This window comes from Mycteria americana, chromosome 18, assembly GCF_035582795.1.
Source record: "Mycteria americana isolate JAX WOST 10 ecotype Jacksonville Zoo and Gardens chromosome 18, USCA_MyAme_1.0, whole genome shotgun sequence".
Classification (NCBI taxonomy): Eukaryota; Metazoa; Chordata; class Aves; order Ciconiiformes; family Ciconiidae; genus Mycteria; species Mycteria americana.
In genome coordinates, this window is record NC_134382.1 from 5113938 (window position 1) to 5130718 (window position 16781).

The following is a 16781-nucleotide window of genomic DNA, read 5'->3' on the forward strand; positions in this document are numbered from 1 at the left end:
GAAAGGGAAGAGCTACTTACTTACAATATATTTATGATCAGAAGTTTTTGTCCAATTAACTTTATTGCTTAATATTAACTTTCATTTTATTATCATAAGAAAAGGATTTCTTCTACTTCACAAAGCAGGAACACCGCCCAAAACTTTCCTGTACTTTTTTACCTTTATTTGTTTCTTTTTTTTTTTTTTTTAAGCTCAAGCTACTCTGAACAGCCCAATGCCCCAGTTTCACAGGGAAATACAAATCAATCTTGCATAAACAATTTATGTTCTTTTTCTAGTTTGCCATAAGACAGAATTTACTAAAAAGGAAGCTACTAAAACCTTGCAGAGATTAGTTGGTGCTAGAAAAGATTAAATCATTCGAAGACATCCAGAGTAAAAACATTCCACTGTAAACAATTTTGGGCTTGACACCTCAACTTTCCACTGCACCACAGAACAGCTCATCCTACAGCTGTACTGTTTAAATAAGGAAATGAATACCACATACCTATCTCTTCCAATTTTGTTTAACATATCCTCACACACCATACAGTTCAGCTAGATTTTAAGTAGGTCTAATTTTATTTACAAGTTCCACTGTACTTTCTTTTCAATTCTCCTGTTTCTTAGTGGAACAGGAAAGCAGCAATGACTTGTTTAAGAAGTCATTTAAGATCTTAACTTTTGATACAAACAAAGGACACCAATTTCCCTTTCACTTTTATTCAGCTAGCTACAGACACATGTCCTAAGAACAAAGATGCATATGACTCCAGAATTGGAGGGCTTATTCAAAGCATACTTTCACTGGGAGCACTGTCCCAAAAAAGCATTCAACAGCTAAATCTTCTATCACTCAGCCAAAATCATATCTATGGTAAAGTGCCTGGCACACTAGCTTCACCATGTTCACAGCCATCAAGAGGTGCAAGATATCACAGGGGAGACTTTAATTTAAACGTTAATCCCAAAACAACCCCAAACCCCCAACAAAACCAAAATAACCTCCCCCCCCCCCTAAAACTGTATATCAATCTTAATTAAAAATTTATTGATAACAGCAGAATTATTATGTGAAACTCTATGCATATATAGGGGAAATAACCTTAAGACTTCTCTACTTTCAACACAGACTAAAGAGTTTCTGGGAGAAGGTGGAAAGAAAAGGAAAGCTGCAATAATTCTAGATCATACCTTGAGAATTGGTAAGTAATATTCTTCCCAGATCTACAACAACTAACACTGGATCCACAAATTTGAAATCATCAGGAAAGATCACCTGAGGGGCAGAAATATCAAGGCACACAGTCCAGCTTTTGCTGTTTTCCTGAAAGTTAAGAAGAAAAATATAATAGCCCATAAGAAATAGTTTCCCCTCACATACAAAAAAAGCCACGTCAAACAAATCAATCTAGTTAGCCACTTTTCCACCCGAAGAGCTAACTTTCACAAACTTCAGCCATACTAAAGTTTGGTAGCTTGTTAAACCACAGACTCCCATTACTATCAACAAAGAGACATATTCAGTGGGTAAAACATCCCATGCTAAGGTAGATGCAATAAATCCCTCTCCAGGGAGACTTCCCATCTCTAAGCTGAGGAGACTAAGTCTGCCTGCATAGCTAAGAGAAGGCATCTACCTTCTACATGACACTGGATCAGATAAATCCTTGTCAAGGCTATCCATAAATACAACATGCGCTAGACTGTTTTAACAAACATCAAGCTATTACTTTTTCAGAACAAATATTTTTTCATTTCACTGAAAACAATATAAAACAACTATCTTGCATCAATATAGCTAACTCCAAAGCTAGGGATTAATGATACTGATACATATACTAATATTACTTGAAAACTGAAGAATGAGCAAAAAAACAAATAAAGGTGGAACTATTTTTTAATTTATAAAATAATCTTTAAGTTACACACAAATTTAATAAGTTTGACATAACAGAGCTCCAACGCACACTGAAGCCAACAAGCTGGCATGAAGTCATCTCAGTAATGGGGTCAAGAACAGAAAATTACTATTCTGCCATTAATCACAACAGGTCTGCACCACAAAAATGGATTGTTTGACAGCAAAAGGAATACTACAATCTCACATGTAAAACTCCCCACTCTCTTAAAAAGAACACCACACAAACAAACAACAAAAAAATCCCACTCTTTAGAGCTTCAAGTCCTAAAATATATGGCAAAAAAGCCTACATAAACATTTTGGGGGCAAAAACTTACAATGAAGTCTCCTACTAGTAAACGATCAATAGTTTGCCTGATTTCAGCTTTCGTCTGCATTTTCAGTTTGTTGTACTGTCTTCTGGCAGCTTCAGCCACTCTTGCCTCTAACTCAGACTGATATCCGAAACCTGCACAAGAGATACAAAACCGACTAGGTATAATTTTGTTCATCTGTTATTGAATCAAGGGGAAAAAAAAAAGAAAAGAGAAAAAAGAAAAAAGAAAAGATCTATTTTAAATTTTAGCAGTAAAATATAGGACAGGAAAACATAGCAGTTGAAAGCCACTGGCTGCACCTACACACCAGGCTGCTTCACAGAAAAAAGGAAGTGTCTAAGCACAAAAAAAAATCCCACCAAAAAAACATATTTCCCAAACCTTTTTCTGGTCTTTATTTGACAGACCTTCAACCTGAGTTACTACATTTGAGGGAGACAGAAAAGATGGTAAGTGTGGCAACAGAGGAAATTCTGACTAAATGTCAAGAAGTTTGTGGAATGTGTAGGCAGTCTTTGTTTGTTTTCCTAGTTTGTTTTAAACTTTACCACTAACATTTATGGAATATTCTCATCTAGTGAGAAAAGATAAGTATCATCCACACCTTTATGCTAGGTAACTTAAATCTTTTGGTATTTGCCAAAATCAACAGAAAAAGAATTGGTACTTTAAGAACATTTTAATGTTCCTTATTCTCACTTCTCATCTCCTCAGAAACTGAACTTTAACAACTAAAATTGCAAAGGCAGTCACTTTATAATGTTACAGGCTCAGGTACTAGACTCCTAAATCTTGCTGTCCTTAGAAGCTTAGGGAAGCAGTATGTTCAACATCTAAAAAACAAGGTACCTCAAGCAGCTGTAACAAAGGTCAGACTGAATTTAACCAACAGAAGAGAGACAACAGGAATTAGAACACAATTTCCCCTGTATCATTACTATAGAAAATATTCTGCTTTTAACTGTCCTCTCAAAAAACCTGTTGCTCTCCATCAGTTTCCAGAAGAGATTACAGAAACAGGCCTCCTTATTTATGCATTTTAATTTAGGCAGCATGAACATCCACCATGTGGTAGAGCAGCAACTTGCAATTTTAAAGTAGAAGTTTCAGGAGTCTGCCCAAGCAAAATCCCTGACTCAATTAAACAAAGAAATAAACAAACAAACAAAATCATCCAGAGAAGACTCAGAGTATTGCTTAATTTGAAGTGGAGATTCTTTGATTAGTGCTTTATATTTCTAAGAATGAAAATAAATAAAAATCAAAGATAAGAAAAGATATAATACCACCAAAAAAACCCCCAACCCCACCAAAAAAACATATTAAAGGTTAACCTGAGGTATGAACCCTTCCCTTGTAGAAGAAGTCAGCTACTTTCTTAATGGCTTGTGGATTGTAAATAATATTTAGAGGTCTGGTACTGACTTCCAGGCGCCTCTCAAAATTGCTGTGGATAGGATTTCTTTCATAAAGCATCTCAAACACTGGGGCATCAGGATCTGCAACTGAATAAAAAATGAGTTACGAAAAGCAGTTGTAAAAAAAACCAAAACAAATAAATGGACAAAAGCAAAAAACAAACCCCAAAGAATTTAGTAACCAATTGTTAAGTGGTACTACTATGAAAGTAGTACCTGTCTGAAAATTATTCAGTAACAGAAAAGCAAGTGATATGATCAACTTCTACAATAAACCAAATTCAACATGGGATCCTAATGTTGAACTCCTAACAATTTTTTTTCTTTTTTTAAACCAAGACAAAGAGCAAGTGCAATTCCCATTGTCTTGAAATACATTTTTTTTCTTACTCTCTTTAAAGTCAATTTGCACCCTTATGTCTGAACAAAGCTCCTATGATTTTATCTTTACTATTTCCAAAAAGCACTTGCATGAATTCAAGCTCTAGGCACTCAGTTTTGAAATTCCTGGTTTGAAGGAATTCTCTCATATGCTTGTTATCATCAAACATAAAATGAAATCTTTACCAGTGTTCTGATTAGTCATTTCTGAGGACAAACTTTGGAGTCCAAAGGAAGACATGCAGCCAACTTCCTTTTGCTGATAAGAATTTAAAAGAAAAAGATTGTTTAGATAAAATCAACCAAGCCACCTGATATAAGTATAAAAGTCTTTTCTGTATTAGTCTTGTGGTCACTTTGTAAGTGAATTATACATATAGTCTGAGATTATTATATGCATTTTTTCCCTGATGTAGTCAAACAAGAGAAGGAAGTATGACTAAGAAGCCAATGCTATCTATTCACGTAGCAGACAGACTGAAGTCTGAAGTGCAAATTTCAGACAGTTCTCTATAAATTACAAAGTACAAAATACATGGGAAATTCTCATGGAATTAGGTTCAAATTTTGTTTGCTCAGAAGATATATTTGAACTCTTTTCAGCAATTCATCAGGAAGAAAAAAAAAAGTTCTGTATTTCTGTTTTTACTGTAACAGTATACAGGTGAAATAAAACCTTACTTGGACCAAAGAGCTTTATGAAAAAGAACAATCACTGATTAAGCAGCAATGCTGATTGTTCCAAAAATCAAACCTCGTTCAACAACTTGTCTTCTTCCCAACACATGTAACTGTGATGTTAAAGTCACAAGCAAACAGAGCAAACAATGAAGAGTTCTATGAATGATGTTTGGAAAGGGAGGGGAAAAGTAAGTTCAACAAGTAGAAATTTTTCTTCAAGACTTTTGTGTTCTCTTTCTGGCGTAAGACACAAACCAAGAAAAACATGTGTTGAGCTTTGGAATATAACTATTTTCACACACACTTATGCATCCTACATAGTAACTTAAAGAGCTTTTTTTCACCTACAGGATTCGGGAAAACAAGAACAGGAAATATGGTCCCTTCTGTTGCCAAATCCCTCAGAAAAAGACCACCAAGCTGAACTTTGAGAAGGGAAGAATTTCTGCGAGGAAGGGATTCTGCTAAGATCTTTACACCTGGAATACAAATACAAAAAATGCTTTTATTTCTTTTAGTACACAGCATAGGTTTTATTTAAATTTTACAGATAACAAATATCATCCAACAAACAAGTCTTTTGGAAGTGCTTATATATATTTATTTCTACTAAAAAAATTAAACATGGCAATTTGGAATACATTACAATGATTGTGAAGCATGTATTTCTATAGTTGTCTTCCTTTCACACATAACAACGTCTAAAATTAGATTTCTGTGTTGAAATCACTCACACATCTGGAGAGAAACTTAGTTTCACTTGATACATCAATGTCCACAAGCTGTTTTCATATTTTCATTCTGAACTTTGTTTCAGTATAGTAATTTAAAGAATTAAAAACAAAAATCAAAGGAATGTCTGAAGGCGGACAAAGCTCTGGTCTTTCTTGAGAAAGAACAGAAATTGACTTAATACCTGAAAACTCCAGCTGCATAAAAGCAGTCTCCTCAGCATGCACCACCTTCTTCTCCTTATGCAACAGAGTGAAAGAGCCACCCTGCAACTGTAGATTTAATTTAGCAAAAACATGATCTCTCTTTGTAAAGGTATTCATGCTAGAAGCATCCGCAGCAGGATCAAAAAATTCATCTGCACCTAATTAAAAAAAAAAAAAACAGAACACAAAATAACGCATTAAGTAAGTCAAGTTTCTGGAAGGCTACTGAAGAACAAAAAGATTTCCCTGAATTGGAAAATAAAGATTTCCCCAGCTCTAGGGAAGAAAAAGAGAAACAAAAAATAAAGTAGACATACCTTCTTCCTTAAGAAAACTGAATACTCTCTTTTATTTCAATTAAGGTAATGTAAACCTAAATTTACAAAGACCCCAACAACCCAGCACTGTTAATGTTATATCCAGTCACAGAACGCTACATGACCCCCACCCACCTGAACAGAAAGAGTCACAAAGCTCTTTACCATAAATACCTATAATAGTGGAAGCAAATGTATTCCATGTATCGCTTTAGAAGTAAGCAGGTACACCAGGTACTGAGATTTTTTAACAGGTTATTAAGCTTTAGACAGGCTCTGCTGCCTAGGTACATCAGTTGACACATGTAATATTTTAACAGTACAGAACCGAAGAGTTGTTTCTGTTCACCTTTACCAGCTATCTAATCATGGTAGCATTAACAGCCTTAAAAAGAAACAGAAACCCCTACATTTCCATACCTAGCATGTCTTCTGGATTCCACTGTTCCTTTGGGTCTGGCAGCAGCCCTTCAAAAGGTTCACCTTCGTATGTTTGCTGAGCATACCCATACCAACCTCCCCAACCAGGAAACCAAGACTGAAGATACTGCAGCATTCCAGTTCTACTGCCATGTGCAGATTCTGCTGTAGGGGAACCTCCAGGGGAATCGGGCAGCGGCTCTTTAACACTCTATGTTTGAACATTGAAGACATACACGTTACTGCTGGTAAGTGAAAGAATATCACAACTGTACAAAAACATCACAATAAAAATACAATTCCATCTAATATTTACTCAGCACTCTTCAGTAAACCAGCAGTGGTATTTTCAATCAATACTTAGCCTATTAGGGGAGCAGCAGCAAAGAAATAACAAACATACCATCAGTTAACTGCTGCACATTCATATATGAAGCCATATGGCACTATTTAAGTCTTAGTCTAGAAACACTAAACCAAGTAAGAAGTCATTTGACACCATAAAACATAGCTCTAAATTTTAGCAACTGTATTTGAAAGATAGACGACATAGTACTGTTACAGAGATTAGTCCATATTCTATGAAGTGTGCTCAGAAAGCCATTTACATGAGGCTTACTTCTGCGATATATTTATTCTGCAAAAATACTCATTATAGGCCCTTATTTCCACTCTCTGGTTTTAAGATGAAAAGTACTTGCCCTAGGAATTCTGGCAAGGATACTTTGAGGAAGACCATCATACGACTAGACAAAAGATTTCACTCTGCCAATAACACAACAGTAAAAACTGCAGGAACTTAGCATTGTTTGCAATTTTAGCATTAATGCCACACTTCTAAATCAAAGCTAATACACGCTAACACTCTCCAGCAGAACAGAACACAATGCCTCAGAATAAATCACTTGAAGATTCCAAACATTACCCTGTATGTAGAATGTTCCTCACCTCAGCTAGGTCATGAAATTTATCATGAACTATCTCATATAGTATCTTCAACTCTTCGTAAGTTTGCTCATCCTCAATACGATGCATTTCTGCCTGAAAAGACAAAAAAGGTAAAGTACCTGCACTAAAAGGATATAGCACCTTGTTCACAAACACGTCAAACACCTCTGCACTGAGTAAGTTAGAGATTTATAGAAAAAACTAACATGGCATTAACGATAGTATCCAAGTGCCTAAGCACAGGAAAATGAACAGAAGTCATGTGGGCAACCGTAATGCTGACATTCCTCCATATTACAAATAAAGTTTATTTGCATTGTAAAATACATTATCTTAACACTTTTCATGGCAAAAATTCCTTGCCCAACAATATCCTCCTATCATGCATCAGAAGCAAGGTTTGCAGCACAAAATTTAAGCCATGGAAAATAACCTGATTTAACAGAATGCCTAGCTTAGCTGGGAGCAAAAAAAGCTTCTGTCTCAAGTAAGGAAGGTAGAGGAAATGAATTGCATAAATTAGGACACTGTCGTATTCATATTCAGTTACTTAGGCATGTTGTCTTTTAGCTTCCACTGATTATGAAGTTGTGGAAGCTTATGATTCACCCAAGTCTAAAAAATATACCATGGAACAAGAAAGCAAAAGACATTTTCCTAGTCCAATGGCATTGCCCTTGTTACATTTCACAGCTCTGCTGAAGACAATACAAGCTGTATGAAAGTAAAAGTCTCCTGCTTTGCCAGGTACTATAAAATTTCCAGTACAGTGCCCTACTCCTGGCAGTTCATGTGTAAGTAACACAAGTAAGGATTACATACAACTTGAAGTATCAATAGACTCACACCTGTAATTAAGACAGGTGAGGTACATGGTGCCCTGAACTGATTTAATGAAAAAGTCCCAATACACCTAAAGATAAAAAGCACCTAATTCTAGTTCACAGGTTTTTTTCTTTCTGAAGCAGGACACAGGTTCATTGTTAGGGGCACTTTCCCTCTAAACTCTTCATCCTAAAATCAACTGTGGACAACAAAAACAAAAAAACAACAAAGCACCCCCAAACACACTGTCAACTAGCCACAATTTTTCCCAAATTATCTACCCAACCATATGGGTGACCTGACACACTTCTGATATTTAAATACTTTTTGAGTCTATAGAGAACAGGACTTAAGAAAGCATGTCACTGACTGACATGAGCATTCTATGAGAGTTAATGCTATTTTTGGTGAAAACCAGTTACAGCTCAAAAAAAAAAGACAGCTTTTTGCATAGCAAAACAAAAACACAAGAACCCTGCTGCACACACACCTCCCACAAGCCCAGGTTTTAAGCATTAAAAACTCAGTTGTGGTCAAAAGACAGTCTGTTCAGTGAAAATGGCCTGCAGTAGAACTAAAGATGTTTCTAAACTAGAACAGATTTTAAACTTGAGAAGACGAAACAAATCAAATGTAAGATGATTAATCAACACTGCAGAAAACTCAAATCTAAATACCTGCTCTGCAGTAGACAGTGGTTCCCCCTTCAACTTGCTATAATACATGTCAGTGTAAGATACTGCATCTTGGGCACGATGTAATGCGAACTCCCAGGTAGAACGTTGTCTCTGCTCCCTGATCTCCGAAAGATTAGCATTCAAAGCAAAGATCCACCATTCTCGGCAGCTGAAACATTTTTAAATTACTGTATTACCAGTATTTCAAAAAAAACCCACAATGTCAAACTGGTGAAAGATCCAGGAGAGGTTCAGTGAAAAAACAGAGGGCAACTGGTCAGAAAAAGCATCATCTGTATTAGAGACAGCATATCTGGGCTAGTTCTACAAATTGTGTAGGACAGTGGTCTGCAAAGTCCCAACCACTTTAGTGGGATTTAATATAGCTGATGTGTATCAGGGATAGACAAAATGTTGAGTTACATAGACCTCTGGTCTGAACTGACGCCATCTTTCTTATTTATCAATAAAAGAAATTTAATAGGAGCTCTTTCCACAAAGAAAATTTCAGAACACCACAGTGTGCACATGGGGGTAGAACTTCCAACTTAACTTCAGTTCTTGGAAGCTGTGAAAGAAGGATTTAAAGCCTCAGGTAAGAATAATTTTATTTAAAGTTTGAATTACATCTGAATATTTAAAACTGATTTATGAGGTAGGGGAACAAAACATGAAAAATGAAACTCTAATATATGGTTATTATCTACTTTTTTATATTTGTCTTCATTCTGGTCTCCCCACTATAGTTTTTAGTATCATATTAACACCACCACATATGTAGATATACTTACTTCTCTGTTACTGTAACCTTTGGTCTCCACTTCCTGAATTTAAGCTGGCGTTCCTTCCTAGCCAGTTCCTTTAAAAATCCCATGATCTGCCGATACTGCATCTTTTAGTAAAACAACACACAGATCAATTAGGCAATATTGGAGTGCTTTCCAAAGCAAAGGGGAGGAAAAACCAGAACAAACAAAAATTGAACCACAGGCTTAGTTATCTGCATCAATGGCCTGCATATGGCTTCAGAATTAAGATTAATGTTAATCACAACTCGTAATTTGGTTCTGTAGTGTCCCATATCTTCTCCCAGTAGCTAGTAGTTAATATGTGACATTCAGTTTACAGGCTTCCTTATTTACAAACACACAGAATGAAATCTCCTTCCATGTCAGATTATCAACCTAACATCAGCTGCTATTGTACATTCTATAGACTAAAAAACACCATATGCATCCCTCCTATTACTACAATAAACAAACAAGAACGTAATTTTTTTGCAATAATCAGTTGCAGTAAAATAATTAAATAATTTGGAATGCTTGGTTTTAAAACAAACAACTTCTTTAGTATATCCCTTTCAGTTGCCTCTAAAATGAAATCTTTAAGAAAGTATTATTATGCTACAATAATTGGTATTTAAGCTGTTACAAACCCTACCACAGCTTTATGACCCTTACAGGTATTGCACTGTTTGAATCAGCAACTGTTTTCTTAGATATAGATAATTCAAGATGGCATTTTACCAGCAGAATCTTCAGAAGCACTAACATACAAACAACAGTTGCAGCAGGTGGGAAGGAAAAAATACACTCTCTATCAAACTGCCCATTTGAATTTGTAGACAATGGGATAACCAAAACATAAAGGAATATCTTCTTTAATCAGTCATTTTGTTAGAAACTGACCATAAAGCAGTGTGCAATACAGCGTACAGATACCCAAGCAATCTTGAAGACTAACTAGTTTGGACAGCCAACGCAGGCTAACATAGTTAACAGCACAGAGTTCATGACGGCCTTCTTCCCTGCTTCTCAACAGTCTCTGTTTCAGATATTGAGAGTTAAATGAAGATGGTTGGTATTTACCTGTGAAAGCTTCAAGGGTATAGTCTCAAGCTGAATGTCACACTCAAGCCGTGGAGTCTGCCGTGATCTTAAAGGCTCCTTAGAACAATTTCGCTTAAGAAGAGCAGAAGTGCATACAGGTTCCATGATGTAATCATGATCACGACTTTCCATACTTTTATCCATTGCTTCCTGTGGGTTACAAGCAAATTTATTCTATAAGAAATGAGTCTACAATACTTATTAGGATGCACTGGTTTCATATACTAGAATACGCTTTATAATATGCCAGTCCGTTAAAAAAACCTCTTGAACACGCTCTCTCTTCAAAGGTAAACCAAGGTATTTCACAGCACAGCCTTTGTGGGTTGCACATGTATCCTATCATTATAGCATGAAACCATAAACTTCTGTTGCTCTTAAAAGCACCAGATCCAATAAATTCTAAGTCAATTAGGTCTGCAATATAGAAAGGAGACTGACAACAACAACAAAAATCTCTCTTTCCTATGCAATATCTCTCTCTCGTACCTGTAGCTGACCAGGAGGCAGGTCACCCAATAAAGTGCAGTTGGTATCCCAATAAACACTGAAGTCAGCAACATCCAACTGTTTTTTCCGCATCAGCTTCTCTACCTGAAGTAGAAAAAGTGGAATAAAGTCAAGATCACACACCACATGCCATGTAGTTTTCAGTTCCACATACTCAATAAACACTATGAAATGCCCAGAGTCAATTTATTACAATAACCATAAGATTATTAAAATGCCACACTTTTTACTAAATATTTACGAGCACCCATAAAATACAGCATCACATCTTGGCTGCCATGAGTTCTTGTACAAAAAGTTATACTTACTGGCTCAAATACCGCGTTTTGCATCGATACATTTTTGATGCATATGCCAAACGCAAATGGCTGCAAAGGATTTGTGACACCATCTTCAAACCTCAAATGGACATCCTGAATTTTTAACTAGACAGAAAAAAAAACGTTACTAGAGACAACTATTTACATCATTAGATTGGACAGCAATACTATTCATTAATACTGAAGCAATTTAATATTTAATTTCTGCAATTCTTCAACAAATTTCTGGTAGTTATTTGGAGCTTATAAAAATCCTATTCCTCACTTCTGGTTTTGTACTCTCTGGTTCCGTCTTCTCAAATACCACTAGTCCCTGTCCTCCTCCCCAAAACCAACTAGCCACCTTCCCAAGACAGTGTATTTTATTTTGCTATCCTACTATTATTCTCCATTTTAAAGGCAAATGTGCAATGGCCAACCAAAGACTCAAATTTGTTTTATGTACTAGAATCATCAGCATGGAACAGAATTACAAGCCAGTAACAATACAAGGTGACCCAAACTAATTTTATATTGGCAAAACCTTTGAGAGCACCAAGTTACTGTGGTTTCTCAGAGAACGCAGAGTCCAGGACTGAGAAAAGCATAGACACTCTCGCCTTGAGCTCCTGCACCAAATACATTCTTCTCAAACATATCAGGAAAAGCAAGCAGTCTGAGCTATCTTGCTTCTAAATTGCCTCTAGTGAGTTGAAATGCAACCAAATAATATAGTCAGTCTATCTGCACATGAGGAAAAAGGATAGTCCTTTCATGGAGGCGAGCAAACTTCAGCAAGTAATACGTAGAAAGCTGCTGCTTCTTAAACACAAATGATTAATGATGTAAATGTTGCTAAAATGTCATTAACTACATTAGGACTTCCAAAGAGAAAAAGCAACAGAGTGTAACAGCCATACTTTTGAGTCATTTTGATACTTAGGAGGCTCATGGCAGATTTTTATTAATAGTAGAAAAAGAATAATTAAAGAACTTGAGAGACAAGTCAAATAAGCAAATTGTAGACCAGCAGAAACTCTGAGATTTGTTTCTTTACAAATTATCTTTTTATCAAAACAAATCACGCTCTGCTACTTCATAAGCAATTCAGTATTTCGGTGGGTTTATAACTAAAAGAATTAAAATGTGAGCAAAAACCATCAGACTTCATGCAAATTCATTATCCACCTACTGTTACAAACCAAAAAAATATCGATGTTTTCCCCTTGGTAAAAGCAGGATGGAGGGGTTTTGCTTTCCAGAAGCCCCCATCAGGACTAGCTTAAGACTGAGGTTATGAAAGTTCAGTCTGAAAAGGGACTGTCCTCTGCCAAACATCTACCTTTGATTTATGTATTTCTTTTCTGAAGGCTACACAATGGGAAGCACAGGGGGCACAGGTAATTCTTAACAAGTGGGAAAAGCTCTACAACGCAAAGGCTTACTTCAATGTTTTCTACAATTCTTGTGACTACAGATGCAGTAACTGAGTACCAGTAAGATTCCCCTTTCTGTTGTCGTTCTTTCTAAAAGAGAAAATAGGGATAAGCATTAACCACCACTGTAACAACTGGTCAGGAAACAATATACCTTGTTATACTGAAATTACTGTGAACAGGGTGAAAGAGAAAAAAACCCCAACAACTTCAGTATCTCCAATATATGTGGGACACACGACATGACAGGGGTGGGGTGGGGCAGAAATTGCACTATGTGTATGAATCAAATATGAATCAAATTCTAACTTAGTTTCCTATGCATTTGTTCTCCCACTTTTTAGGTGACTTAAATGCAATCCATCTACCGTAGTGGTTTCTTCACCATGAAAGACAAGTGTGACTCACTTTCCATTTTTCTTCAAGTGCTAGAAGAAGGGCTTTCTTGTGTTCTCTTTCTTGCAACTTCTCCCTTTCCTCATCAAAATCTTCTTTTTTTTCTGGTGCACCAATTAAGTGCAGTTTTGAGACAGATATCACCCATGGATCCACATGTGGGCGATAAAAAGGTATCTGTAGTGTTATTTTGCCAATGAAACCTAGACATACAGAACAGAGATGCTATCAGATTCTGTGTAAACGTACTTTATCATCCACGGAAAACCTGCAAGAAAAAGTGGTAAGAAACAAACTCTTACTAAAAGTAAGAAACAAACAAGCTAAAATAGAACTGGATTACCTGAAAACCAGGTTACCTCATTTGTTCAAGCTTCTGACTCAGAGGTAAAGGTTCTTCTAAAGTATGTGGTACTTCCTGTTTATAAATATTTGTCCTGCACACACAAGCAAAATACAAACCTGCCTTTACTTCAAATGGTAATTCCAGTTCCTTCAAGGCATCTTTCTTTAGCGGCAAGTTTTCCAATTCAACAGCGCCTATACAAAGCAGAAAAAGAGACGTCTGTTAAACAAAGTTATGTTAAAGAATGCCAGCTGGAACATTATAAGCCTAAAATGACTAGCACCATGTTTTAAAGAAAAAAAAAAAACAAATAGGATTTCATGAGAACAGCCAACCTACCACTTCAAGTTGTGTTACAACTGTAAAGGTTATTTAATATAGTTGTTAATTTTCCAATGCCATATGCTCAAACTATTTGATGAGGTCATCTAGAAGCAATCTTCTGCAAGGTTTTAGATCTGAACTTTATTGTAACCAAGAAGAAAGCTTCTACTCTGTCTTTTCAAAGGAGATACTTCAAGTATTTTCTCAGCATTACAAAAAGCATGCACAGAAAAGCTTTGAAGTGTTATAAAATATTCTCTCCAAAAATAGCAGATAGTAGCAGCAAAAGGTAAATTAGAACGCATTGATTTGAGGACTCTGTAAAAGTACAAGACTCGTGAACAGAACATGATGTCACATGACATAAACCATAAGTCTTAATTACAGGGTAGTAACTACTAGCACCAAAACATAAGAAGTAAAGACTACAGAATACCTCCTGCCACAGTCCCTCAACAGGAAAGTTACTGAACAGTATTAAGAAAAATGACATTCAAATATTATATAAATTAAACATGCTGATAAGATATGCTAAGCTTACTTTTGAAAGTTTCATATGAATTGGTTTAACAGTGTTGATAAAAAGCAACACAGATAGGAACACAAGAGAATTTACTATCCATTGTAAAGTGCTAGCACAAAACTCTATATTAAAAGGGTTTATATAAACATTAAACACAATATTAAGCGATTGTTTCTATTCCACCTTCCAGTTATCACAAAAACACAGCACTTTTTTTTTTTTAAATCACAGTATGAAAACACTATAGAAAATACCACAAAGCCTCACCCTTTAGAAGAGCGACTGAAAGTTGGTCTGTGTTCAGGTTATTGACATATTTGCCCAAATAGGTGTTGAGGACCCAGGCTACCAATCCTTCCAACATGACTGTCCTAGAAGAGGGCAACTAATGTTTTTCTGTCATTTTCTAGATTTCTGTTCCATAATTAGTCTCGCTCTGAAAGAAAAAACATGAAGAAAATGATTGTCTGAAATATACACTCTCAGCAGAGCTGACATATTGCTATCACTGTAATTCTTACTGTAATCAATCTAAAAAGCAGTAAAAACACTAAGCTTGGTTTCTGCCTTAAAAAATGCTTTATGCTATGCCCTTTAAGTCTCAAATCAGAGTTTCATATAGAGCTTTGATGACTACAGACCACTCCCATTTGCAAATTAAGTTCATCTTTCCATCCTTTGTCTAATTAAAACACCGCATTTTGTTGCAATAATCAAGAAGGCCAACCTACAATCCTCTTCCAGAAAAGAGAAGACTAAAATTCCACATTGATCTGAAGCAGCTCTGCACCGGCCTCCTCAACTTCTGCTGCCAGTATTTTCTTCAAGTTGCCAGCATTCTGGTTTGGGAAGCCTGGTCTAAAGTAACAGCCCAGAGCCTTCGACTGTATTTCTGTAGAATTCTTATACGACATCTGTGAAACAACTCACCCTACCCAAACCCCTTTTTTTGGAAGAGCGTGTATGTGGGAAGTAATCAGATACAAGTCCCATAAATAGCTCATCAACAGTTACTCTAAGAGGTTTTCCAAGTGATAGCATAGATTACTGCATCAACGAGGGGAAAAAAAGCTACATTAGAAAAGCAACACTGGTCAAATGTGAACATTTCCCTTCATACCCTTCTCCAACCATTTCTGTTTCCGCTTAGGTGGTAATCAGACCATTAAAACCCCTACGTCCTTGTTCAAGTTTTTAACCAGTGAATTGCAAAACTACTATTAGCTTCTGCAAGGGCAGGGTCAAACATGTTATTATAGTAAGGAAAAAAGCATGCAGGCCATATCTTCTGGTTAGAATGCAGTAAATATATCAGTTCTGTGTTCAGAAAAGTCTCCCAACCCCACATCCCTCCCTAAGCCAGTACAGTAAGATTGAGTGCTACAGAGCAGAAAAGCAAGATAGCAAGATATGTCAGACTTATTTACATCTGACAATAGAAGAAAACAACAACTTCAAGAGTTACATTTTAAATTTTATATTAAGATGCAGGGTTTTCCCATAATGAGTTTTGCTTGATTTTAGGCACCCCCATTTAAGCCTTTACTTCTTTAAAAAACAAGCCAGTAAAAATATTTAACTAATACAGTTAAATAAAATAACAGGAATTAAGCAAATAATGGAAGGCTTTTTCTAAAGGCTGAAAAGTCTGTCATGCAGAATGCAACACAAACATTATAAATAAGACAGGAAGTTACATTCGAATAAAGCATATCTTCATGTTAAACACGTTTAACATTTTTATCTTTGCAAAATTTGTCAATGTTTTTCAAAAATAATAGTATAATTCCACATAATAAAGACCAAGCATTCGTACAAATGGGGCCACCACTTTATCTTATAGATTTTTATTCTAATAAAATTGACAAGAAAGCTGACGTTCAAACAAAAGCAAATACAGTAACTCTTGACATGTTACCCTTAAAAAACATAAGTAAATAAAAAAAGAAATCTACAGGTGTTAGGAGCCAAATCAGAGGAAAGATCTTGAAGAAACATTCAGAAGCACAGAAGAGGTTAGCATCCCAGTGACTGAAAACCTCCTGTGCGTTAACAATTCCATGCCTGAAGTCATCGCAAGAACTGTAAATAAAGCAAATCACCTCCTTAACCTAAACTCGTGGAACGTAAATAACTATTTAGGAATCTTTCAAGTGTTTTAAGGCTTTTACGTTTATAACTTTCTAGTCCACTGCTATGCCACAGGAAAGAAAAACAAAACACTTAT

At 36.0% G+C, this 16781-nt stretch overlaps 1 protein-coding gene across 6 annotated transcripts in view; it reads right to left on the reverse strand.

Moving 5' to 3' along the window:
• Nucleotides 1–16781, reverse strand: part of VPS13D (vacuolar protein sorting 13 homolog D) — a 111721-nt gene that overhangs the window by 93582 nt on the left and 1358 nt on the right. For all 6 annotated transcript variants that reach the window (XM_075520736.1, XM_075520733.1, XM_075520737.1 and 3 more), the window contains exons 2-18: nucleotides 14822–14990; nucleotides 13824–13901; nucleotides 13374–13564; nucleotides 12975–13055; nucleotides 11539–11655; nucleotides 11210–11314; nucleotides 10700–10870; nucleotides 9623–9723; nucleotides 8832–9000; nucleotides 7330–7422; nucleotides 6382–6592; nucleotides 5623–5802; nucleotides 5055–5185; nucleotides 4212–4284; nucleotides 3561–3731; nucleotides 2227–2357; nucleotides 1180–1312 (exon numbers count right to left, since the gene is read on the reverse strand). In XM_075520736.1, coding sequence (XP_075376851.1) covers nucleotides 1180–1312; nucleotides 2227–2357; nucleotides 3561–3731; nucleotides 4212–4284; nucleotides 5055–5185; nucleotides 5623–5802; nucleotides 6382–6592; nucleotides 7330–7422; nucleotides 8832–9000; nucleotides 9623–9723; nucleotides 10700–10870; nucleotides 11210–11314; nucleotides 11539–11655; nucleotides 12975–13055; nucleotides 13374–13564; nucleotides 13824–13901; nucleotides 14822–14918 — 2233 coding nt within the window. In that variant the 5' untranslated portion in view covers nucleotides 14919–14990. The remainder of the gene's footprint in view (nucleotides 1–1179; nucleotides 1313–2226; nucleotides 2358–3560; nucleotides 3732–4211; nucleotides 4285–5054; nucleotides 5186–5622; nucleotides 5803–6381; nucleotides 6593–7329; nucleotides 7423–8831; nucleotides 9001–9622; nucleotides 9724–10699; nucleotides 10871–11209; nucleotides 11315–11538; nucleotides 11656–12974; nucleotides 13056–13373; nucleotides 13565–13823; nucleotides 13902–14821; nucleotides 14991–16781) is intronic.